The sequence below is a fragment of the Barbatula barbatula genome (genome assembly GCF_947034865.1).
Source record: "Barbatula barbatula genome assembly, chromosome: 1".
NCBI lineage: Eukaryota > Metazoa > Chordata > Actinopteri > Cypriniformes > Nemacheilidae > Barbatula > Barbatula barbatula.
The window spans coordinates 9,599,655-9,626,242 of NC_136766.1; the positions used below are offsets into that span (position 1 = coordinate 9,599,655).

Consider the following 26,588-nt stretch of genomic DNA (forward strand, 5'->3'; position numbering starts at 1 on the left):
CCAAAGCGGAACGAATTTAATAAGTGAATTGCGGAAAAATGTTTGTCACCGTACAGGAAGGGTACAAAAAAAGGAAATTAACCTGCCACCCAATCTCTCTCTTTCACTCTCTCTCCTTCGGTGGTGACAAAACTCGCTCACTCACACACTACCAACAGTCAGGTAATTTCCTGAGAAAAGAAGCTGCTGGGGTATTTGTAGCCATCATTGATCGAAGCTGGATGTAATACCCATGATGCATTGCAGTTTAAATTAGGAGGGAGTGTGGGAGCATTTCACAGCGTTAGAGAAAGTAAGAGACTGCGAGGAGTTTTCAAGGACAACGCAGCATGTTTTCCATACAATCAGCAAGACATGGATGAAAGAAAGCTTTTCTTTTTCTATTTTTGTGTGATCAAGAAACAAGAAATTGAATTAGCAATTCAGATTCAGATATGCAGTCTGCTATGTGATTTGCATTTTTAAAAATGCTATATTGATTTCCAGGAATAAAAAAGAACAGGAATGCTGCTATACAATATTATGGTAAAAACAAGCTTCTCTTAACTGTTTAACTGTTTTTCTTGAATGAAACCTTACTGAGAATATACTTGGCCAAGACACACAGCCAAATTTAAAACTAAAAGTCGATTATTATTGAGAAACATTTACTTATTGATAGAGCGTTACCATACATTACATTTACATTACATTTAGTCATTTAGCAGACGCTTTTTTCCAAAGCGACTTCCAAAGAATTCAGGGAGCAATAAGCGATATGTCATAAAAGAGCAATGGTACGATCGGTGCTAATACAAAGTTACTAGTTTCATCAAAAGCTAGACCACTACCTGTTGAGAGAAGAGAGGGGGTTAGTGTACATGTTAGTGTACAAGTATTCACAGAAGATGTCATACTCTCCTATGACATTTTTTGTGGCTTTATCCTGGATTAAGGGCTCTTGTAGCAGTCATCTTTTTTTTGTCATACAGTGTACAATAAAGATATATTATATGATAATTGTCGCTGACATTTTTAACACCGCTGATATTTTGAGTGCTGATGACTATTATGTCAGCCAGATTTATGGACCTGGCCTTTGTGATACAACTAAGGTATATTCGGCCAGATTGTGAACCAATTTACCTTCATTCAGATCAGTTATATTCTGTCAAAGGAGAAATGACAGTGGTAAGCCAGAGGCAGGTTTTAATTTGTGTATATTTGTCGGGTGGTCTGTGATTTTCATGGAGACATACAGTTTTAAAACAGTTTTAATTCCTACATCTGAACTATAATTCATGTTGCGAACAGAACTTAATATTATAATTTAGGGAGTTACAAAATGCAATGAATAATGGAATGATCTATTGCCGTAAATGTATTTTAATAATGCATTTTATTGTAGTGCATGAAGAATTTCCAGAAACAGATGATATTAGTCATCCATGTTTTTATGTAGATTTGTTATATTAGATTTTATAAACTCTGTTTTATTTTATTTGTCATGATAAAAGAACACTTACTATAACTTTCCAGAATATTCTTATAAACTCAATATGCTGTATAATAAATTCCATATTATATGGGGAAATTAAAATGTGTTTGTTTTGTCGCTAAACTAATTCAAGTTCATATATAATATAATTCTATATAATATATGTAATTCTGGGCACAGAGGACAAAAATCTGTTGGTTTTAGATGTCGACTTCACCAGCAACAAAGGGCAGATTCCTTTAAATAGTAAAGGTTAGAAAAGGCTATTCTCTCAGAGCGCTGTGTGTGTTTATGTGTGTGTGGAAGAGTGCTTTATGATGGACGGCTATAGTTCAGTCCTTGAGGGTGAGGCGACAAGGATTTATCTATGTTGTGTCTGATAGGCGGCATGTGAAGCGGGCGCTAATGTGGCATATTTATGGAGCAACTCTGTTCCATTATCATCTGTAGGGGAGGCCACAGGGCAAAATCTGCTGTTCCCTTAGTAAACATCAACTGTGGGAAAAGATACAGAATATGCCTCACAAATGCAAGCAAATTTGTACATCTAGTCATGTTTTGAGACAAATATTAGTCAACCAAGCGTTTTTTAAAAGTGGAGAAGATTGTTGCATAGAATCGTTGTGACTCAAAAGTGTTTGTTGTATGTATTATGTTAAATTTGTTTTGGCCATACAGTTCTTTGAGCGGCTGGGCCTGTAAAGCAAACCCCACACATAGAGAACTTTAGCAAACGTTTCCTCAAACAGTGAGTAACATTGACAGAACATTTTCCGAGTGCTCTCTCTTGAAAAAGTACATACGCGCACCTGTCACATCTGTGGCGCAAAGCCGTCAATAAATCTCGCCGCTAATGCGCGCAGGAAATCTCAAGCTTGTCCAATATTAATGATAGCTTGCTTAGCTTTGCTGTACTGCACACCTCTTTCAGACACTCTAAGTTGAAAAAGCTTTCTCAGCTAATGGTGCAGTAATACCAAATAAAGTCCTTTCAGTCTCCTACTTTTACCATACTTTGCTGTAAGACATTTTTTAAGTCCGTTATAACCAGCGGTGAGCGAAAGTGAAATGAAAGCAAATAATAGTAGCATGGGGCAAGAAAAAGCTCGGCGGTTGCTTACCGCTAAGTAAAACCGCCTACTGTAACTGGGAAAAAAGTACATTTAGAGGCCAGGAACAAGCATAGTTCTGTGAATTTCAGAGAGTCGGAATAATAATGTGCTGCTGGATGGAGTGAAAGTACAAATGCAGATAACTCAGAACATAACTATACTATAGGCACCGGTTTTCTGGGTCACGTTTGCCGTCTTAATCTCTCCACGTCCTGTATCTGGCTTTCATCAAGTCAGCATTTCCAATTGAGAACGTTTTCCTTTTCTTCACGAGCAGAGAAATTGTTATAATGATCACATACTTGCACACGAGCCCTATTAATATTTTATTTGCCTAGAAAGATCACACAGTGGAAAATAAGGCATTCTTACTCGCAGTTTATGTTTGTGTGAAGGTGTTTTAGACTCACTGATACACACCGAATCCCGAATAATCTTGCGCAGGCATAAATATTTTTTTTCATTTTAGCAATTTCTTGCATGTCCGGGGTCAGCCGTCACATGGAATCGCACCGGCCCGTGTCATTTGACTCTGAAAAGACAGCCAAGTGATTCATCATCGGCTGGCTATGGAGTCACTTTTCATCATTCCTTTAATAATACTAATGCACTCGCACCCCCTTCGACAGAGTGTACGACAATACAAGCCTGTAATGCCGTACAATGGATTAGCTGAGCTCTTGAGGGAGGAGAGTAAATTAAGTGAGCGTCTTATCCTCCATTTCTTATGTAGCAAATATATATAATGAACATACTTAGGTGATGGAGAAAATTAAATGCTAATGAAGAAAGGAAGTGAAATGTTAAGATATGTTCCAGGCCTTCAGCTGGAGCTTTTTTCACACCGTCCTCATTTGTATTCTAGAGACCCTCTTCTGATTGCTATTACCTTCTCATTGCTACAGCAATGCAGGTGTGAAGTTGAAATGCCTCCTAGTTAATGGATTTTACTGCTTCTGTATTAGGTGGGATATGTTGCACCCGCACCCTGATGGTACATTAGAAAAGCCTTCATCTATGGCATTATGTTGGTATCCAAATCCACTAACGCATTAAGTGGAAAGAATTTGCAGTTTTGCTTGTGAGTGCAGGGAAGAAAATGAACGTAACTAATGCTGACGCTGTGACTATGTAAAGGATGCGAGAGTCTTTCGCACCTCCCCCCGCGGCTTGCGGTCAACTCTGGGTCCGTGTGGCGCGGGGTCATGTTTAGACGCTAGCGTGGACATAGCTTTCAGTCAAGTGTGAGAGAGTTTAGCGAGAATGTTTTAGAGGGTGACCGAGATAGGCCTGTCCTAAATATACACTCTCCATGGCCCAGGGTGAATTATACACTGGCAGCCTGGGCTGTGTTGTAAATGTCAGTGAATGCAACAGACCAGGAGACAGCTTGAGCAGTCATGTATAAAACGCCATATACCCTCCACACAGCCCTGCTGCAGTAGCACTATGGCGGTCGCAAGAATCAAGAATTCTTTATGCTTTCATTTATACAGATTTACATCTCATTCATAATTTCTGTCAAAATATGATAATGACATCAGTTATATTATAACACATTTTATTGAAATAGGTGCAGTGATTGGTTAATTGTCCTAAAAGGCACAATTTACTGTAGAAACAGCTGACTCCTGAAACTTAAAGGGACAGTTAATTCTGTCCTCATTTACTCACTCTGGAGTTGTTCCAAACCCGTAAACATTTCTTCGTTCTGATGAACACAGAGATTGATATTTGGAAGAATGCTTGGAACAAAACAGTTCTTGGCCACCATTGAGTACCGTAGGATAAACAAATACAATGGTAGTCAAAAGCCACACAATGGTTTGCCTTCCTATATTCTTAAAATTATCTTCTATTGTGTTCAAAAGAACAAAGACATTTATAAAGCCATTTTTCCTACCATCCAAGAACTGTTTGCGTACAAGCATTCTTATAAATATATTTCTCTGTGTTCATCAGAACAAACACATTTATACAGATTTGGAATAACTTGAGAGTAAATGATGACAGAATTTTTATTTTTGGGTGAACTGTTCCTTTAACATGCAGCACGTGGCTTTTCTTGCAACGGTTCAACACCCATACTGATAAAATGACGTGTTGAAAGCCCTGTAAATAGCTTTGGATAAAGCATCTACGTAATTCGTGAATTTATAATTCAGAACACCTGTTCATCATATTTTTTGTAGCATAGCAACGTCTTGTAGTGAAAGGGTTGCCCTTAATGAATTTGCTTAATAGAATAATGGTTTGTGCCCTAATGTTTTATTATTCCATTTTTAAAGCAACAAGGAACTCGAGTTGGGCTGCACATAACAAAACCCTTTAGCCCAGACTACGTGCTCACATACCTCATTCATTAAATATAGCCTACCCATCAAACAGTGTAAGATTTCCCAATTCATTTTGTTACTTTTCATTAATATGGTTGCTAATCCAAGTTACACAGTTGAAGACTGCTTGTAGTTGCTATGGCATTGTGACAAAAACTGGTTGCTATGGTAAAAGGTTTTTATAATAACCCAATAATTCCGTTTCAAGACATTATGATGTTGAGCTTTGCACATCAAGCAATTTCAGAATTTTGATACAGCTCAGATTTTAGATGGTTCTGTGGAAGTTTTAGCTTGAGCGCGTGCGACAGGGCATCAATCTCTCTGTGTGCATACTTTTTTCCCCCTGTGGACCGTGTTGATCGTGCAATATTACAGCGAAGAGTAAGTCTTATTAAATTGCCTCACACATTACCAGCCTCTCTATGCAGCTCACTCGCTGCACGTGGAATATGGAGGGAAATGTAGCGCTTATTCGATTTTCAGGTGGTGCGTCAGCAATGTTAAAATCTATCGCTTTTTATAATGACAGCCTGACGTTAGTTTCAGAGCGTTTTACGGGCACTATTTCACTTTAATTTTGTATCCTGTCCAACTTTAAATTCCAGGACTTTTATTGATGAAGAGTCAATTAATGTGCTGTACGTTTACGATGATCTGCAAGAGTGTTGCTATTAGGCTTTTAAGTCAAATATTTCTCCCAGCGTTGGTTTCTGTGAATCCTTCTGCTCACAGCCAGCAAATGTTTCACATTGAACGGTTACAATTACATCTGTGTGATGATTAATTCACATTGGCTTACGCAACAAGTTGCAACCGTAGACGTTCAATGGAGGTTAGCTTATTTGTAGACGTGTTGAACTTTCTCACGCTCGCTGAAGTCTCTTTTCGCTGGCTTAGCCTTTAGAAAGCCTCACTCTGTGGAATTCATCAAGTGCTTGCCGATGTTGTTTGTTATGCTGGCATGACAAGTGATGCTGGGTGCAGGCCGGGAACGGGACAGATTTCCATATGACCTTGCCTAATACAATTGTATGCACGAGAACTCGCGAATAGTTTATTGCCGGGGGATGATCGACTTTGTTGACTTTTTCTCATTCGCGCAGATTTAAAAGAGTGTGATGGCTAAAAGTCAGACATCTTAAATCTGCTTTGTGTGTGCGTGTGTGAGAAACCAGAAAAAATAGACTGCATTTCTCTTAAGGTGTTCCTTCCTGTGGTGCAGGGATGTTGAGCCAAGTAAGAGATGAGCCTCCTTAAACACATTCTCTCGCCGATGCCTACTGTAACCTGTCTGTCAGCAGCACACTGTGATGTTCGGCTTTATCAGAGACAGCACACTGGAAGATGAGCTTTTTCTCAACAGTTTTATCATCGTTACAGTGTGTGAAGCCGGCGCTGTCGAGACAACCTGATGGCATGAAAGTTTGATGCAGAAAATATCCTGTAGGTGTTGAATTTTTAATGACATGATAGCAGACGGAATTATCAGTTCCCCCTCTGCTACCCTCTTTCAATGTTACCAGTAGCGGCCCCTCCAGCCTCACATCTAAGCACGGAAGATGTTGTCACCTCGCAGCTACAGTAATTCTCCCTCTTTCTCTCTCTCTGCTATTTTCGTCTCTCTCTTTTCTTAAGGTTGTCCTATATAGTGAAGAAATTGTATGGAAACATACATCCTACACGTTTGTGCACAGAGTCAATTTCACTCTTGTCATGATTCAGAAATTCCCCCAGTGAGAGGTCGAACGTGGTATTTTTCTTGCCAGTGCAGGCTTCTTGGCATTCACAAACAAATCCTGGTATCGGTTCTCAGTCCACCCGTAGCTGATTGATATTTAGAGATGTTTGTGGGACCCAAACTGTTTGAACTGCAGCGTTCATAACAGACTCATCAGCCCCCTGGATCAATAAGGATAAATATTTCCCACAACCCAACTGCTTGAGAATCAGTGGTGCTTGGTGGGAATGGGCAAAAATCAATCGCTAGTAAAGGAAGAGAGAGAGAGAGAGAGAGAGGGTTAGAGAGAGTGCAGGTAGGAAGGATAGAGAGAAACTTTCAAGCATGGTAAATAAACTTTCTTTCTGCAGCAAACATGCTATGTATTTCCAATTCAGAATTCACATAAGATCATATAGGTGGAGAATATAGGGTTTAAAAGACTTTATATTGTTGCTCTCTCCTCTCTCTCTGTGTGTGATTTAATTAAATCACGTTGCCAGTAGGAATTAGATGGTCGTTACAGACACGCAAGTTTAACCCCCCTTGTGAGTGCATTTAATAAAGCATGCTCATTTTTCTGATGAGCTTGGGTGTGAAAAGACTAGAGAATGGTTTAATAATGCACGCACATGTTTAAAACTGTTAGCTTAGCTGACGCTTAAAAAGCTGCCCCACCCTTGCGAAGACAGCTTCCAGATATAAAATGACAGGTATGAGCGGCACACACCAATTTTTATTTTAGGCTTTTCTTAAGGGACTCCGTTGCGCATTTCGTGCTCCAGGCAAAGTTAGACATTAAAATCATTTAACAATGAAATAAACCAAATTCTGAAATGATTTTGCCACACAATTTATGTATACTAAAGTAGTACCTGTATTTTTAGAAATATTCATAATTAATAAAGTAAAATGTTGCTTTGGTATGTTAGGTGTATAAACTGAAGCTCAAGTTTAAGAGGAATTTAAGGAGGCTTTGCAAAACATTACACACAACATACGTTATGTGCATATGAAGACGTAGCCTTGCATAATACTACTGCACAACAGGTTTAAAAACTATTATTAACAGTCAATTCATGCTTTATTTCATGCAAGCTTTTTAGTTGTTGTATGCACTTTTATTTGTGGTATATTAGAATAAAACCCATATTCCTTGCTTTTTGCCAAACAATTTTGTCCTATGGAGGGTTTCAACAAAAACAAATGTCTTGAGGCCCAAATTTAACTTCTGCTAGACCACTGCAAAGATTTAGTATTTGTTGAGTAGTTTGAATTTAATTCAATACGATTTATGTGGAATCAAATCTGAATATACATTTATGATAATATGAATTAAATATAAAATAAATTGTTATATTACAACCAAATACAGACCGGAAGTTATCTCCGTCCCGGGTATGTTCGTCAATAAATACCATATAATTATAATTTTTTGTCCACTTTATAGCATACACCTCATATATTCATGGTATCATCCGAGGGGGCATTATAATGTGCAAAATAATCACAACATCACTTTTGGCCACTGCTATATAAATGGCAGATGGCTCGTCTGCGTGTGTACACAGTGTCATTCTCTCACTCACAGGTCCTCAGGTACAGCTATTGATCTTTTAGTTCCAGCTCAGGAGAGTCCAGCAGTGACAATGCACTGTGACACAGCCTTAATTCAGCTCAAGCTGCCTGTGGTACAGGCAAGAGACACACTAGGACACATCGTCACGCTTAAAGTTGTTTCTGATAACACGGCATGACTCTAAGCATAATATGGACTGCCGCAGAACAATATCGCTCACATCTGAGGGTCAGAAACATTGAGAAGTTACAAATAAATGAGCCTCTAGAAGAATTGACTGTGGTATTGATATGGAAATGTGAAATGGTGTAGGTTAGAATTTAGGTTTTGAATGAGGATTTGGTCTTTCTAGTCCTTTCTTTGTAGGATTTGAATAATACTTGGCCTCGCGGTTATTGTATTATAAATTGCACATTTGAAACAGAGCTCACATGGAGCTTTTTGAGATGACAAAATGGCTGACTGCAGGATAAAGGCACTAAAAACAGCGCTTTCTTTGTACCGGCTGAATCATGGGACCAGATCATTGAATTAAAATCTTTAATCTGAGCGAAACCGCTCGTACTGCATTAAGCCATTTTGTTATTACTTTGAAGCTAAGTTAGTAAATGACCTTAATGTGCCACCTCTTCGGCTCCATCGAATATAAAAGCAGATCTTTATTTTGCACAAAGGGCCCTTCAAACAGAAACGACGTCGAGAGGTTTCAAGTTTTCAGGTGCTAATATGGGAACATGAAATGAGGCACGGCAATGTTTTAGCAATTATCCATTCTCACGCTTGCTGCCGAGCAGGCGAAAAGAATATGTTGTCCCTCATATCGTCAGGGGCCATAAGCATGTCCCCATTTTGTCTTTTCAGATAATCGTATCACAGCAGAAATATGCAATGCAAGGTGCTTGCAGTCTATGGCCCGTTCGCTCATCCTTAATGAAACCCTTTCCGAGGCAGAGTCTGTCAAGGTCTAGAACTTTCTCAGAAAGTTCACTCCACTTTTGATGAGGTGCTAGTACGAGAACTAAGAGGACGTCTCACCAAGACCTCACGGCTTAACCCCGCGGAAATATGAACCTCATTCATTTTGCGAATTAGAGCTCAATTCGAGCGGGCCTGAAGGGCCAAAAGGCTCTAGTGTTTAGGATCTGGAGCAGCCAGCCAGACCCTCTCTACCACCGGTTTACTTAATTAGCCTCTTACGCCCCTTGGCATGCTGGGAATTAAATGTGGTGACTCAATCTGGTGCTTTTCCATGTGAAATATATGCAGGGTCCACAGCTCTGGCGAAGCGGTGCAGTGTGTGGCCACTTAGGTCATCTAACGGAGAGCATATGAGTCTGTTTCCGCAGGGACGGTGAGGTGTGTGTTGTTGTTGTTTAGATGCGCAATGCAAATTCCACATTGTACATGAGTATCCTGCATGATTTGAAGTGATGATACAGCCCGGCTTCTCATTGAAATTTGTTTGCATTTTGTGACCATGGACAAATCGATCACAAATAGCATTAAGTATAAAGACCCTTTTTTAAAATCAGTTGTTATTTCGTTCAAAAGTGGAAGCAAAGACTGTGTCCGTGTCCAATCTCAGAGGAACGGTTGTTACAGTAAAGAGAGTTTGGTAGTCTGGTAGTCTGTTTTTCATTTGAATATTTATTGTCTCTCTCGCTCTCTGTATGTATATAAAATATGTATAGAGAGAAAGACGGACAGAGTTAGTCACTCTGTTCCGTTCCCTTGGTGGTAAGTGGAGCAAAGCACAAACCAGTAGGTTTGTGGGATTTAATTGAAATTGTATTTTGACAAATACGCATTTAATGGTGTAAAATAGGCTATTGTGTGTGTGCGTCTGGTAGTGTGCGATAAGGCATCCAGTTCTGAGCCAATGAGACGCAGTCTAAAGACCAACAGTGAGGGGAAGACACACTGTCGCAAACATATACACACACACACATGCACGTGAGATTTTAATCCCCATCTGCCTTTTACTTTCTATATATCTGTCTCTCTTTCAACACACAGTCAATAGTAGCTCAAGCCCTACCATTTTCTAATATATATACATGTTACAATTTTTTCTGTCTGTCCACCTCCTGAATGCTTCTCACCCTATGACTTATACCTTTGTCATGGAAATTGTGTAATATATGTGACAGCGCTTGCTGTGCATTTGACCACTGAAATGTTTGACTTCAGAATGTTGCTGTCACTCCGGACTTTTTTTTATCTTCACTATGTGTGATTGTACTTTTTGGTACTGTGAATTCTGCTTTTCCAATTTAGAAAGCGAGATTGAGAAACTTCTGATTGTGTATGCATGTGAGCGGACTTTTTATGACAGATAGATGAGAAGTGGTGAAAATGAGGGCAACATTTCTGAAACTCGTGACGCTTTCTGATGAGAGAGAGGACGGAGATGGCGAGAGAGTGAGTTGCATTAAGTAATTGGCATTGAGATAGTCGGCTGAATGAAATTATGCTAGTTAATCTCTCCTCAATTAATCATAGCTGGAGAGCCCAAACTCTAGACTAATTATTTCCCCAAGTGCTTTTCAGCATCGTGAAGAGCCACCTATACCTGCTCTGTGGCCGTGGCTCGGTAGATTTAAAGTGACTGTGGGTTTTTCTCAGTGTGGTTTTGTATTATGATGTAGATTGGATTGAAAACCCCAGAACCACGCTTTATCGCTCAGAGGTTGCTCTTTTGTAGCTGAGGAGACTTCAAGCTTCAACTTTGTCTCAAATGTATAAAAGAGATCAACTCTTTAGAAATTACAGTATTACTGGCAGCAGTTTTCCAGTAACTTACTGTAGATTTCCATTTATGTAATTTACTGGCAACAGTTTGTTCAAAGATAAATTATTATTAAACATTAACAAGTTGTTATCCTTACAGAGAAAACAATAAAATAACAGCCTCATGCAAAGCATTCTGGGAACCAAAATTGAAAAAATACAAAAAGGTGTATGTGGATTTCCGGTTCCCAGAATGCTTTGCATTAGGTTGTTATTTTATCGTTTTCTCTGTTAAGATAAAGACTTGTTAATGTTTAATATTAATTTATCTTTGAACAAACTGTTGCCAATAAATTACATAAATATAAATCTACAGTAAGTTACTGGCATCTCGCTGCATAACTACAGCAAAGACGTTTACAGTGTAGGAACATGTAGGAGTACAGGACTAGAACCTTAATGTTAAGGGTATAGCTGGATAATTTGTTATGAAGAATTTTATGAAGACTATCAATATAATGTATTGTCGATCTCCGTCCGAAACCGCCTATGTGCAGATTCGCTGTTTTTCGGAAAATGGAATAAAGACTTTACTGATAAAATACACTGTTGTTAAACTTGACAAGCACTTTTGTATTCTTTTTATTGGTTACATTTTTGCAGAGGCGCAAATTCAAACTGACCCATTCACATGCTCCCTCAGATTTTTTAACAGTCAGTTTTGCATGCAACCTCCAAATGACGAGTTTATTTAAAAGTTAATAAATCAGTTGCACGATTCTATAGGACGACACTATATCAGTAATGAGCCGCCGTTTTGATCACGCACAGGAGCTTAACATTTATCAATCCGGAGACAGAAGCAACAGCACTGGCTAAAGATACCCGCGTCCTCGAAACAAGACTTTCAGACTCGTTCTATGCTAGTGTGCGCCGCCGTTTAGGCAAAGCATTTGTCAACCACTTTCATTGTGAGAACTGGACCCACGGACTGGTCTTTTGATTTATAAGTGCCGCTGCCCAGACCGATCCGTGTATGTCACAAACTACTGTGAGAACAGATTGCTCCATATGCTTTCAAATGGCTGAAAGTGTCGAACACACCTCTAGCCAATTGGCATACAGGTAGCATCGTTTAAAGTGAATAACTTTTATGTTACAGTTCAGTTTCATGTTGCAAAGACTGACAATACTCTTAAGAAAATATATTTTCCTCTAAATTAACTATAATATATTATATCATTTAATATAGATTTGGAAATACATAGAGTGTATATGCTATAATGTATAGTATAATATTTTAAACCAGATTTAAAATTGTGATTTAATTGTGTTTCTTTGTATCTGAGTATATGAAGAAGCCATTGTTAGAATCTTTCAAATGTTAGGGAAGACATTTACCTATATCAGCAATACAGCAAATTTTGTTTAACAGATTTAATATAGAATTTATTGCACTGTGAAAATGATTTGCTGCATTAAGTTCTTACGTGCAAGCAACTTTCAACTCATTATTTTGATGATGGTGGTGAGTTGACATAACTTGAAATTTAGTTGATCTAACTTAAAAAATAAGTTGAAAGTCTTTAAGTTAGATTTTTATGTGTTTAAATTATTTGAAAACATATTAAATGCCTACCAAATATGATTGAATGTACATTTTAAACATTGATTTTTATATTTAGTATACTAATATAAAGAAGATATTTTTTCTTCCATCGTAATTTTGTATGGTGAAATGGAGGATATGGGTCAAGATAGAGAAAGAAAAGGAAGAGAGAAAAATAAATGCACACATCTCTCATCCGCATCTCATTGTGTCATGTCGAACATGGTTCTTCGGCTGTTGTGTTACTGTACACTCTGTTGTGCCGGCTTACTGATGCAGTTCCTCTGAAAGCATATGCAGCCCAACACTGAGGTTACTGAAGCAAACCAGGTCAAAACAGCCTCAGCCTCCTGAAGCGCTACCGGCTCATTCTCAGCCGTCACATTAGCTCGACCGAAGCACTCGTGAGCTGACTGCAGCGTTACCTCCACTAATGCTATTAGAGGACATTATGTTGTCACTTTGCTGGGAATTTCCAGGAGAAAGCGCTAAAAAGTAACTTTGTGTAACTAAATTATTCCTTTTTCCCCCTTCTGCACGTAAGCTAGGTCACATCATGGTGGCTCTGTTAGCTCAGCGGGTGGTGTGTACTAAGGTGTGAATTTGTTGTGTTTGTATATGTAGCTTGAGTGTGTGTGTGGAAATGTGATGTTGGGTGATAAATGTGAGGGCTCGACTCTGAGTGTTCACGCTGTGCGAAGAAATAGAGAAAGACAGAGAGAACATTAGATCAGCGGCGCTAATAAGTCAGCAAGGACAGTCCAGCATTATTTCATACAATGGAGAGAGCTCTTACCACAAGAAAAAAGAGAGTTTTTCTTGTTTTTCTTCTGTATTTTCCTGCAGATGGCTTTATGAGCCAGACTCACAAGGACTGACCAAATTTAACATTTACATGAATGATTTCTGCCACAATGTTGAATTGGCATTGTTTAGATCTCTAAATCTGGACTATATTTTTGACTTCCGGTCTGGTTCCTGTTTGGTTGTAATATAACAATTAATTTTGTATTAATTTATATTTAATTGTATTTAATGAAATTAAAACTACTTAAAAGTTGTTGATTCCTTGGGGAGGTCTACCGGAAGTTATGTTCGGGCCAAAAAAAACTTGTCGCAGTGTGGATAGTAAAATGTTCAGACGCATGAAGCCCATGTCGTGTCCCCAGTGTGTTCATGCGGTAGATGCCGGCTGTCTGCTAGATAATCTGTTGGATTGTGTTGAATGATTTTCCAGACTGTCCTCTCGGCTGTTCTTTGTTTTCCAGACACACACAGAGTGGCTGGACAGTGGGGTCAGCAGCGCTCACTGGCAGTTATGTTTTGGCAGGGCTTCCCATCCGGAAAACAGACCAAAAGACCAGCATGTAGTTCAGCCGGTCTCCGAGGAACAAGGCTTAACTTGCAGGCGATGAAAACACTGACACATGCAGACGCAGAGTGTAAAAATATAGAAGGACTAATGCTTTCACGCACAAGTACATTCGCACACGCCAGAAAAGCGAGGCATTAAGCTTTAAACAGCAGGACAAAATACACACACCCAAACACATTGATGACAAAATCCTCATATCCCTGTCAATTAGCCGAGCCTCTGGCCCACTTACAGCTTTCCAGAAGCCTGCCACCAGCTTCACAACAGCAAAGCTCCAACTGCGCCAGGGAATCCACTTTTGTCCACACGTAATTAACTCGCAGAATAGCTCTGAGAGCCATATCTTCCGCACACCCCCCTCTCGATCTCTCGTTTTCAAACCCTCCTTGGGAGAAGAGTGGATGTTTCTTTTGAGTTATTCAAAAGAACTGGCTGTGGAAAATGGCAGGCATTATACTCTGAGCCCCCGTCGGCAGAAAAGCCCTCTATGCAGAATGACAGTTAGCGTGCCACAGAGCTGTTTCCGGCTTCTGTGCAGCCCAGCTTCGCTCGGCCCGCCTTGGGCCAGGGGCCCGAGTACGGCCTGTTTTGTTTAGCCCCTGCTTTTGAGGCTCAAAACAGAGTTTTTAAAGTGGCTTGGGGTCAAATTTAATGGCAGGGGGTTTTAGGGAGACTTTGAAAGGAAGACTTTTCAGGCCCATTCAAAAGTGTTTTTTTCGAGAGTGCTTTTTGCCTCGTATGACTTTGTAGAAGATTTCAGTTTGACGCATTCACTCCGACGCATTCACTCCTGGAAGATGTTCATTTAAATGAAACAAGTTGGACGTGAAGTCATTCCGCCAGCGATTGAATTCACCCGGATGCGTGTTTGACCTGTGACTGCCACGTCTAAATGCTTTGAATTATTGCGGCTTCAGAGCGTGTCTCTGAGTGACATCTTAAACGCTCTCCATCTTACCTCTATAATGAGCTGGAGGAGAGACAGAGATTGTGCAAATCGCAATTACATGCCGTTACATTACATTAGCCTAAAATCAGACAATGTTCTGTTTCGTCTGAAATTAGATTATCCGTTCTTAGAAGTGAATAAAATATAGGCACATAAACTACAAAATGACAGAATCCACAGTTTATAGATCGTCTAGAACAGCTGGGAAAGAACGCTGAATAGAAAAGTCTTATTCCTCATATCCGCCACTTAGTAGTTTCACTTGAGCGTGTCAAAAAAAAAACGAATCGATTTGCAGACAATACGATCTAATACAAAAATCCCATGCTTCTTCCCTTTGAAGACAATTTTTACAGGCTCAGGCAAAACCATATCCAATTTTACATCGGAGGTCGTCAATGACCATTCTTGTGTAATTTCACTGTATAATAATGGTGGTTTGTCCCAGTTTAGTGCTGGAATACTCAAACAGAAGAATAGCCCGGAGCAACAGGCTGTATGGGAGCGGCTAATGAACAACAGCTCTCTCACGCGCGCTGTTCCTTTTGTTGTTTCTCACTGGAGGAAACAGTTGCAGAAGACAGCAGAGTAAGCGATACATGAAAGGCCTAGCTTATGGCCTTGAGGGGGCCGAACAGTGCGAGGACCAGACACTGGAATCTGTTGAGACATTGTACAGTAGCAGTCAAAAAGCTCATTGACATGACATGTTCATCAATGTTTACACACTTTTAATAGCATAACAGTAGTCCATCTGTTTACATAACAGCAAAACGTATTTTAATAATAAGCCACCCAGTATTTAAATAGTACATTTGAAATGAATTTACAGCAAATGTTGAAAACATATTTAATATCTATATTTTCATTTAAGCAGCATTTCTAGATGCATTGTGGCCATTCCGGCCCAATGTCTGTTGAATTTCAACTAAATCAAACCTCGGAGTGACAAAAAGTTATCCAACACCAATGTGAAAGACAGCATGATGAGATGCATTAAAACTGTGATAAGAATTCGGTCATAAGGTATGACATAAAAAGTAATTTTTGAACTTTTCCAAAATACATGTACAGTACAAAATGGAAGATGTTTTTTGCAGTATTTGAGCTTTGAAAAAATACAGAGCATCTTTTCTGTTGATTTGACCTGTTTCTCCAGTTTTCATTTTTTTGCAAATAAATGCAAACAGAACCAATATTTTAATTTGAAATTTGGTAAAAATATTGTTAGCAGTCCCCAGAATGAAACAAAAATGACCATTTTATCTAAATACATACCTGTAAATAGTAAATGTAATATATTTATAAATAGTGAATACATATATATATAAAATATTTTATTACAAAAATATTTTTAATATATTATGTAATAAATATAAATACAGTTGCCTAATTTCATCAGTTGAAAAATTTGAATAAATACTTTAAGTTGCTTGACTGTGGTTAAACTGCTTTAATAATGAATAAGAAGTAGCTTTTCACAGTTGAACACAACAATTGAACACTGAAGTAACACTACATTAAATATTAGAGCCAAATAGAATGCTGTAGGAAACAATAGAGAGATGTCGAAAAAACTTTGTATCTGAGAGACAATAATAGAAAGAGACGAGACAATGAGATGCTCAGGAAGACCTTAATCAAACAGCCATTCTCCCGACAGAGAGTCATGAAAGACAATAATAAGATATTTCCATATATAGATGTAAAACTCACTGTTCCAAAAGCAGGTAAAAATACAACGCCTCTGATCTTCAAGTTTCCCTGACAGTCGCGCACGTGTATAACCTGTAACAGTGCCTAATTCCTCTGCGAACACATTAACTGTCATAAAAGATTTATCCAGCCATTTTGTAATCCCCGTCTGAAGCATTAACATTGCTCTGGCATATCGACTTCCTGCAGATCTGAGCCTGCACACTCATCTTTGTTATTAGTGCTATTGAGGTACTGTTGCTTGACTGAGTGCTCAGTGGTGCATGGCGGAGCATTGTGTGGCAAACCTACTTCCACACCTCTCCTTAGACGCCTGGGCGGCAATCCAGCCTTGCCGGCTTGTAAAAGCGCACAGGAAGCAGCATTGAACTGTCCGTGTGGTCAGCATCCCAATGCCTCAGTCAGATCCAGCTAACTCTTACTTGCCCACAATGCAACCACACAGATGCCACTGTAACTAACAGGAGCTCTGCAGATGTTTAAGTCTGGTCAGACGGACATGTTTGAGGTTTGGTTGAGGCCGGTGAATGGTCCAACTGGGATGTTAAACTGGTTTGTGGCAAATGAACAGTTTTCATTGTGTGTTATATTTGAGACTGTTATGCGATTAGTGATTCCCAGATGGAAATGATATTGCTGAAAGGTTGCTCTTTCATCGCTTGCAGGTCTGAATCAAGTTCTTAGTTGTTTCATTTAGGTATCAACTTCGCCTCAGTTGTTTCTCCTAAAATCAAACAAATGTTTATGAATTAAAATACTGCAAATGTTATGTGGATAACATAGCTCAGATAAATTAGTTTAGGAAGAATTTGATGTGAAACAATTGAGTTCATACTAGGGCTGTCAAATTATTAATCACGATTAATGCATCCAGAATAAAATAATTGTACAAATAATTTAAATTATATATAAATGTTTATTCATTTTTATATTTGTATTTTATATAAATTTGTATACATATATATACATATGTATATACCTGTATATATATTCAGTATATGCATGTGCGTGTATGTTTTTTAATACAACATTAATATGCACATTTATGCACATTATACAGACATATATTATGAAAACGCAAAAGTTTTATTCCGGATGCGATTACTCGCGACAATCATTTGACAGCCCTAGGTTCATACTGGAAAACCAAACTTTTGGTATCAGATCTCGGATTTGTCCTGAAACAGGAGATTTTTGTGAGATAATCAGGGCCCAGGAGTTATTAATTTAGCTCTTTAGTCTCTCTATTTAATCTCATTTCTGATATTAAAGAAAAGTGTTTGGCTAGAATGTAAAAGTTAAGCAATAGTTAATGTTATTTGTATTATTTGTAGAAATGTATAAACTTAGCTCTTCAGATACAGGACAGATGTGTGTGATTATTTTTGTTGCTTCCATCCCAGGCCGTGTCTGTCTAGATCTTAAATCATGCCATGTTGATTCTCTGATAACTGCAACACATCATCCTTTTTTTGTATGATTCATTTTTCAAAATTGATTAATATAACACTGTTAAGAAACCGAACAGTGATTCTACCCTATTCTTTCTTTGCAGGAGAAAAAGAACATTAAAAGTAAGCTATGGTTAAAACCCATTTTGCTCTTTAACCAAAGGCAGCATGCTTTCTGTTAGATTTGCGCTCACCCTCTTTTGCTTGTGTCATACTTCACATTTGGTCATTAACCGACCATTTCTAACACTGCAGCTTTTATTCTCCGGCATCCCAGAATCTTAGGAATCTTAACATCTAGCGTGCGCTTGAGTGGCCAGTCGCGTCTGTGTGCACTTCAGATAAATGTACTCCTTTATTTTTTGCATCTTATGGTATGTTCGACATTTAGAAGCATAAACAGAAAACAATTGTTCAGAAATATTTCTGAATATAATAAATCTTAAAAAAGATCTCAAGGTGGTTTTGTGACGCTGAATCTCAGATGATTTATTTACAATGCCTCAGTAAGGAAAATGCTAAGATCACTTTTATTTCTATTTTTTGCATGCATGCATTAAAGATTTAAGGAGAATATAAGTGCAATCTTACAGGCATTTCAAGAGTTTGTTGCTGTTAGGTAAACTCCAGGTGCTTTCTCAAGCCAAGAAGGGGATAAAAACACTTTTCCTCTCCTGAAACAATAATGGTAGTCATCGCAGTTTTTGTAGAGTCAGCTTGTTAGCTGAAACACACACATTTGCACACTTGAACACAATGCACAAAAATACATCAGCTGAACACGCAGCCATTAGAGATGGATTCAGGCCATTAGTTTAGGAGTCAGAAGTCACAGGACAGTAGAATTGCCCCACGTTTTCAAAGCATGGTGTTGTTTTTAGAGCTCACATTATTTATTTTGTTTATGTTTTAGCTTTCAGTGTTGTTCGTGTATGTTTCCATTTTGTGTACTGTGGTATGTGTTATACATGAAGTTACATAGATTAGAAAAACATGTGTGCTTGCAACACAAGCCCACTATAATTATTACTTGATGCTTAAATGATGCTTCCAATTTCATGAAACACATATCACAAATAATTTTTATGTTTCAATACTTGATTTTATGTTCTCCAGCTATTTAAAGCTGAGCATCATTAGTAATATTATCCATGTTCTTTCTCTCTGTTTAAGCAGACTCTCGGCCCCTGCCTGACGTAGCTATGACGGGTAAATGCACCCGGGAGTGTGACGAATACGGCCACTCGGATTCCTGCTGGATGCCCGTGCGCACCTCACCTGAACGCAGACCCAAGGCCACCCCTCCCAAACTCTCCACCTTCATGACCTCCCCCGGAGGCAGCGTCGCTGACCAGCCCGGAAGCCAGGAGACGCTGGCCGTCGCCAACGGCGACCCCTCGCACCTGCTGGGCGACCGCAACCGCAATCTATTTCACAAGAAGATGGCCTCCTCTTCCTCATCCTACGATGCGTTTAGCTCGGCCGGATTTTCCGCCGGCGAAGAAACGTCTCGCCCGATAGAGGAGATTCCGCTGGCGCCCACAGGCGAATACAAGCCGACGCAATGCGGAACTCTCACCAGGCGAGAGGTTTACCTGTAAACATCACACAGCGGCTAACAGGGGACAACAACAGTGACTCAGCATGGTCAGAGATGCTGTTAGCAAAACAAACCCTGATGCAAAGCAACATGGATTTTCTTCTAACCGCTTGCACTTAATGAGAGCTAGTGCGACGCCACCTTAAAAGTAAACTTGTTCTTTAAGTAAAAAACGCGGAATTACATGTTGTAAATGTGTGTGAGAAGGATGAGATGAAGAGGGGGGAAGTGGCGAAGGTGGAGAGACGGGAATGCTGCTTTGCTGCTAGCGTTTCGGGCCCCGTAGACTTCCCCAAAGTGCTGCCTGGTTTCTGTAGACCTCTTTATAAACATGCATGCATTATCCCTCGAGAGTGTGTGCCCATTGAAACGGATCTGGACTATACATTTTTCTACCATTGCTGTGGACTGAAACCGATAAGGTTCTGTCTTTTAATCTTTTTGTTTTTGTGAGTGTTTTTATGTGGATGTATTATGTCGATATGCAATCAGTCCAATTACTGAACTGTCCACTCTGGACAAACCGATCACATTAACCAAGACAAAAAAAAGACGGGCCAATGAAGGACGAAAATCATCCCATGATGATGAGTGTTGGCTTTAATAGAAGAGTGTTTGTGGTCGGGCATCATGATCATTGACTTTAGCCTTTTACGAGGGTTTTGTAGATACTGAAATGGCGCAAGTGAACAGCGATTGCGCTGTAAACTGCAAACTTACAGCGCAGGAAGCAAGTTTACCTGTGTGCCTAACTTCGCATACTGTACACAAAAAGGAACACACACACAAACACACACAAATTCAGTAATGCACGCTTTTCTCATGTCGGTGAGGTATTGTACATATATATACTGTAAACGTACTTCGGACACATGCATTGAAACCATAAGCGATATGTTTTCATCTCGCTCATCCGTCCTTTCTCAGTATACCTCTGGAAATAGAGAAAGGTTCTTTACGTCCTTGAGATTGTGAGTTATTTGCCTGAATGCCATGGATATGTGTAATTGTGGTTGTTCTGTTCACCTTTCTCTCTAAGTGTGTGAAACTATGCTAAGTTCTTTATTTTTTGGTGTCGAAATGGCCTCGCAGGTCCTTGCAAACACACTCGAAATAGATCCACGTGTTGTAAATACACATGATCCCATAAAGCCACAGGAACACTATTTGGATATGCTGCTGGGGTGATTTAGTCTAATAATACTGCCCTGCTGAAAGCTTGGGCTGGCCCTGTGTAACATTCTCGAAGAACGAATGTTAAATAGAGCAATAAACTCATTCAACAGATTCACTCGATCCCTCACATTTCAAAAGAGTTACCAACACGTGTCATTCGTACCAGTCGGAGTGAACTACTTGTACAATCATAGAAAAACTTCAGCGATAGCTACAGGAGCGATGGCAATGCAACGCATGTCGCCGCTGTATAACCAAAGTATTGGGAACAAGGTGACGTATGATGTCTCGAACAACTTGGAAAGGTCATGCAAAGCTCCTGGTTGGGTTACGTGTCGCTTTAATTACTTTCAAAACACATTTCGGTGCAATGTGAAGAAGTGGGAAGGAAATTTGTGAAGTATGAAACCACATGCACACATTTACATGCATCATGGGCCAATCCCTAACAATGTTTGAAGAACACATTTGCAAGAAAAGGAGGCATCTTGCTTTTAAAACCAGTGGTAAATTATTCAGATGCAATTGATATTTTTTTGTATGTTAATGATTCCTTCAGTTTGAATGGACTGCCTTTCATGCAGGTTCCGAATCTGTAGTCTGTATGTACTACTCGTGTTTAAAAGAAGTGCTATGATGCTTACAAACTGTATACATAGATATGTACTTTTTATTGCACGTTTAAAGGGAATCTACACTTACTAAGAAGAAAAAAGTTGGAAAAAAATCTAACTATCATACCCTGTGAACATGGAAGTCCATTGCTTGCATTTGTTACAGCCATTGTAATATGACTGTGTATATTGATTTGATGAGAATGAAAAAGAAACACATACATTAGTGATTCACTCATTGGTTTTAGTGTCATTTCATTTGTTTCCTTTACAGCAGCTGTACTTTATCCGTCGGTTCTGTAATGTTTATATAATTTCCCAAAGAACACAGTCGTACCTTTCTTTATATAGAAAGTGATTTGTCAAACTCAATTCCACAATTCAAGAGGATTCTCACTTACCTTAGATCTCTGTTGTATGTCTGTGTTCAAATATACGCCTGCTCACGATGAAGCCCTCTTCAGAACTCATCCGTCATAGCTTTCCCTTTTCGTCCCTGTGCCACTTTGTATATGTAGTGCTTCTGTAAAAAAAAGACAAAAAAAAATCAGAACTATAGAGTGAATGCAAAATATGCAACTGTGCCTTTTTATACCTTTATTGGTATGACACGTTGGTTTTAACCAGTATGAAACCAATTGTATTGAGATGCTTTCTAAAAGTGGAGAAAGAGTACTTTATGCTGAAACTACAGTCCTGGCAATTTTACTATGATAGACTTTCCAATAACAAAAGCTTTTCTCTTGTGGCTTCTTTAAGTAAGCTCAGTCAAACTTTGTCAAGTATATCTACGAGTAACAACTGTCAATGTCATAGGTGATACCCTGGTATATCCATCCATTTCAAAGTTAGCATGGTCACACGTCCAAACTGCGATTTATACAGTAAGGATGACTTTAGTCTTCAAGGAGAATATAGGTAAAGATTGCAATGCAGGAAAACACAATATTAAGTCTATTAGGGATCAAGCATAAACGCTTTGTGACACACAGTTTTCCTAGTATAAAGAGCTAGAAGAAAGCACCAAAGGTTTGCCAATGGGACACGCACCTCAGAGGGATGCAAGATATGTGCAGTAAATATCAGCTCCTTACATACGAGTACTATACTGTATCTACACATTTGCATCTACATATTTGGAAACTCTGCATCCTTAATTCCCAAGCAAATGAGACATTTTATTGAATAAGGTAAAATGCAGCGTTTCATACTCATCTGCCCTCTGAGGTGTGTTTTCCTCAAGCATTCAACTTAGAAGATATCAGACTTAAGTTGTAGCGCTTAGGTCATAGGACACGTCACAGATAATGAAAAAAGAAATCGTGATTTTAATCATACTCTATTTGTCCTTTGACTTGGATGTTGATGTAGAATTGAGGATTGAGTTTAATCATTGTTTTATTAGGAGTCACTATGCACGCAGCTTAGCTGAACATGGCAAATGTACTGAGCGCAAGCCCACCTCTATTTATGATCTATTTTACATATTTTTTGCTTTTGTACAGGTATTTCTGTAAATAAATTGCTTGTCATTTTTGTCTCTGCAGAAATTAAAATATACCATGATACAACAGTTGAATGGGTTGAGTTTTTCTTCTGTGTACACTGAATAAATGTTTTGCATACATGTTAAAAAGGTTTGTTTGTCTATAAATACTCACCAGAAATACATTTAAGTGAATGATTGGACTGCGTCTGAATACACAGCCACAGTTTACATTTACAGTTTACAGTAAAATGCAGTAAATGATTAATCTGCCCTAATAATATGCCTGTAAATGAAGTCTTAATGCAAAAACAGATTACTACCACTCAAGGATCTGCAACTCTCGGGACTCTCTTCAAAATCTTCTCTGCTCTCCTCTGTCCGCCTGCTCCCGCACCTTCATCGGAGTTAACAGCTGCTGATTTTGCATCGTTCTTCGTAAAGAAAACTACTGCCATCAGCAGCCAGTTCTCTACGCCACCACCCGTCGAACCCGCCCACATCCCTGACACGTGTGTGCTCCCCACCTTTTCTCCTCTGTCTGAAGCTGATGTCTCCAAGGTCATTGGTTCCAACCACCCTACCACCTGCCCACTGGATCCCATCCCCACCCATCTCCTCCAAGCCATCTCTCCAATGGTTGTGCCTGCTCTGACCCACATCATCAACTCTTCGCTCACCACCGGGACATTTCCCACAGCGTTCAAAGAGGCCCGCATCACACCGTTTCTAAAGAAACCCACCTTGGAACCTACACTGCTAGAAAACTACAGGCCTGTCTCCCTTCTTCCCTTCATCACCAAAGCCCTGGAGCGAGTTGTGTTCAACCAGCTCTCCTCCTTTCTCATGCAAAACAACCTCCTGGACAGCAACCAGTCTGGGTTCAAGACCGGTCATTCCACAGAGACTGTACTGCTCTCAGTCAGCGAAGCCCTGAGACTGGCAAAAGCATCATCCATGTAATCTGTGCTCATCCTACTGGATCTGTCTGCTGCCTTTGACACTGTCAATCATCACATCCTCCTGGCTTCTCTCAGTGCTATGGGTGTCTCTGGAATGGCGTTGTAATGGTTTGAGTCCTACCTCTCGGGTAGGTCATTCAGAGTATCCTGGAGAGATGAGGTCTCCGCGTCCCAACAGCTCAACACGGGGTGCCACAGGGCTCAGTGCTTGGACCGCTACTCTTCTCCATTTACATGACATCCCTCGGCTCAGTCATTCAGAAGCATGGCTTCTCCTATCACTGCTATGCCGACGACACACAACTCTATTTGTCATTTCAACCGGACGATCCGACGGTCGCTGCTTGCATCGCGGCATGCCTGAGTGACATCTCGCTTTGGATGAAGGATAATCACCTGCAGCTAAACCTTGCAAAAACGGAACTGCTTGTGATCCCAGCCAACCCAAAGATTCACCACAACCTTGCCATTCAACTAGGCTCATCAACGATTACACCGTCCAGCACAGCCAGAAACCTGGGAGTGGTAATCGATGATCGGCTTAACCTCACAAGTCATGTTGCCAGCACCACCCGGTCCTGTAGATTCATCCTCTACAACATTAGGAAAATTAGACCTTTCCTATCGGAGCACTCTACGCAAGTCCTGTCCAGGCTCTTGTCCTGTCCAAACTGGATTATTGCAATGCGCTTCTGGCTAGACTTCCTGCTTGCACAATCAAACCTCTCCAGATGATCCAGAATGCGGCGGCAAGAGTGGTCTTCAATGAACCGAAGAGAGCGCATGTAACTCCGCTCTTCATCAGGTTACACTGGCTCCCTGTTGCCGCCCGCATAAAGTTCAAAGCTATGCTCCTGGCCTACAAGACCAACACCGGATCTGCACCATCGTATCTCTACTCGCTAATGCAGATCTATGTTCCTGCCAGATCACTGCGGTCTGCAAAGGAACAACGACTAGTGGTACCATCCCAAAAAGGAAAAAGTCACTCTCCCGTACCTTCTCTGGATCTGTTCCACATTGGTGGAAGGATCTACCAGCTGCTACAAGATCAGCAGACTCGGTTGCCATCTTTAAAAAACGCCTAAAAACGCATCGCTTCCGTCAACACGTCGCTGATTGATTTTTCCTAATGCTCTTCCCTTTCCTTCTTTAAAAAAAATAAAAATAAATAACTCTTACTAACCTCACTATTCTTAGCACTATTCTTAGATTCCTCATCTGTAAGTCGCTTTGGATAAAAGCGTCTGCTAAATGACTAAATGTAAATGTCTTTAGCTTTTATTGAAGTTGGCTTGTGAGATTCAACACAGACCTCACCATCTGTTGGCAGTATCCAATAGAGTTCGGAAGTGATCACTTTTTTTCAATGCTGATAACATTTTCGCTTCTCTCAAAACAGACTCACTGAGAGTCAATCAATCAGACATAAGCATAGCACAGTTAAGTTTTAACGGGAAATTCCTAAACAACATTAAAATACTGCATTTCTCAAAGCCACGGTTCTGCTTCATAAAGCAAACAGATCTGTGCTATATAATGCAATTTAAAAGAATAGTTCACCCGAAAATGGAAATTCTGTCTCTCACCCTCGGGTTGTTCCAAACCTGTATACATTTAGTTGTTAGACAATATTTGGAAGAATATCAGAAACCCATTGAACGCCATAGTAGGGAAAATAAATACTATAGGAGTCAATGGGGGATGAGATCTGTTTGGTTACTGACATTTTCTTCCGAATATCTTTCATTGTGTTCCGCAGAACAAATAAATGTATACAGATTTGGAACAACCTGAGGGTGAGTACACGATGATAGAATTTTTGGGTGAATAATCCAAGCTGTTAAATGTAAATTGTATTCACACTTTTTCAGATGACTGCTTTATTGGGATTATTGTATCTCTTGTCTAGTCTACAGTGATAATTATATGGCACGATATATCTATCCATTTGGTTTCTTTTTTCGTGAAAGCTGTGCAAAATGTGAAACATTCATCTAAAGTATTTCATCTAATTGCGTATTTTTCTCTATGAAAAGTCAAGATGAAACAAAATCAAAACTAATTGCGTTTATGCTATGTTTATGGGAAGCTTTCCAAATGAATTGTTAATTCTGTGAATGAAACAGCGTTGGCATGAAAAACGTGAAATGCCTTAAATAAAACAAAGACATAATATTATTTGACAAGAACACTAAAACAGTTAAATTAATCACACCTATTAGTGGCACTACATTCTGTATGTACTGTATTGTAAAAAGCTTTATTTATTTTGGTATATGCTTCTTAGTTACGTAAAAGGACACAACTCTTATGATGTGTTTAAAAAGTACATTATTTACCCTCTGCCCTAGAGAGTTTGATGACTTTTACTTTGGCAGAAGAATGCTTAAACTCTCCAGGGTCCTCCTCTGTTCCCTGTTCAGCCTCATGAAGTCTAGTAGCTAGTGTGATGGATGAAGCACTCACAGCGGACTGACCCTGGATCAGTAACTCTCAGCTGCGGCAGAAGTCCAACATGACCCTTAAGGTATGAGAGCAGGGCCATTACACCCAAAAAACTCCCTAACTTCTTTTGACCTCAATAATATAAACTTGTCCCTAACCTTTTGACCGTGTTTGACCATGATTTATATAATGCTGCAAATACGGACATACTGTACATCAAAATGTTTCTTTATTCAATGTTTCAACAC

General features: G+C 39.5%; 1 protein-coding gene across 1 annotated transcript in view; it reads left to right on the forward strand.

Moving 5' to 3' along the window:
• pcdh7b (protocadherin 7b) overlaps positions 1–23,014 on the forward strand; it is a 109,446-nt gene extending 86,432 nt beyond the window's left edge. Inside the window, 2 exon segments of the mRNA XM_079470134.1 lie at positions 18,159–18,177; positions 19,231–23,014. Of these exon segments, the coding sequence (XP_079326260.1) occupies positions 18,159–18,177; positions 19,231–19,655 (444 nt within the window). The 3' untranslated portion in view covers positions 19,656–23,014.
• The last annotated feature ends 3,574 nt before the right edge of the window (positions 23,015–26,588 follow it).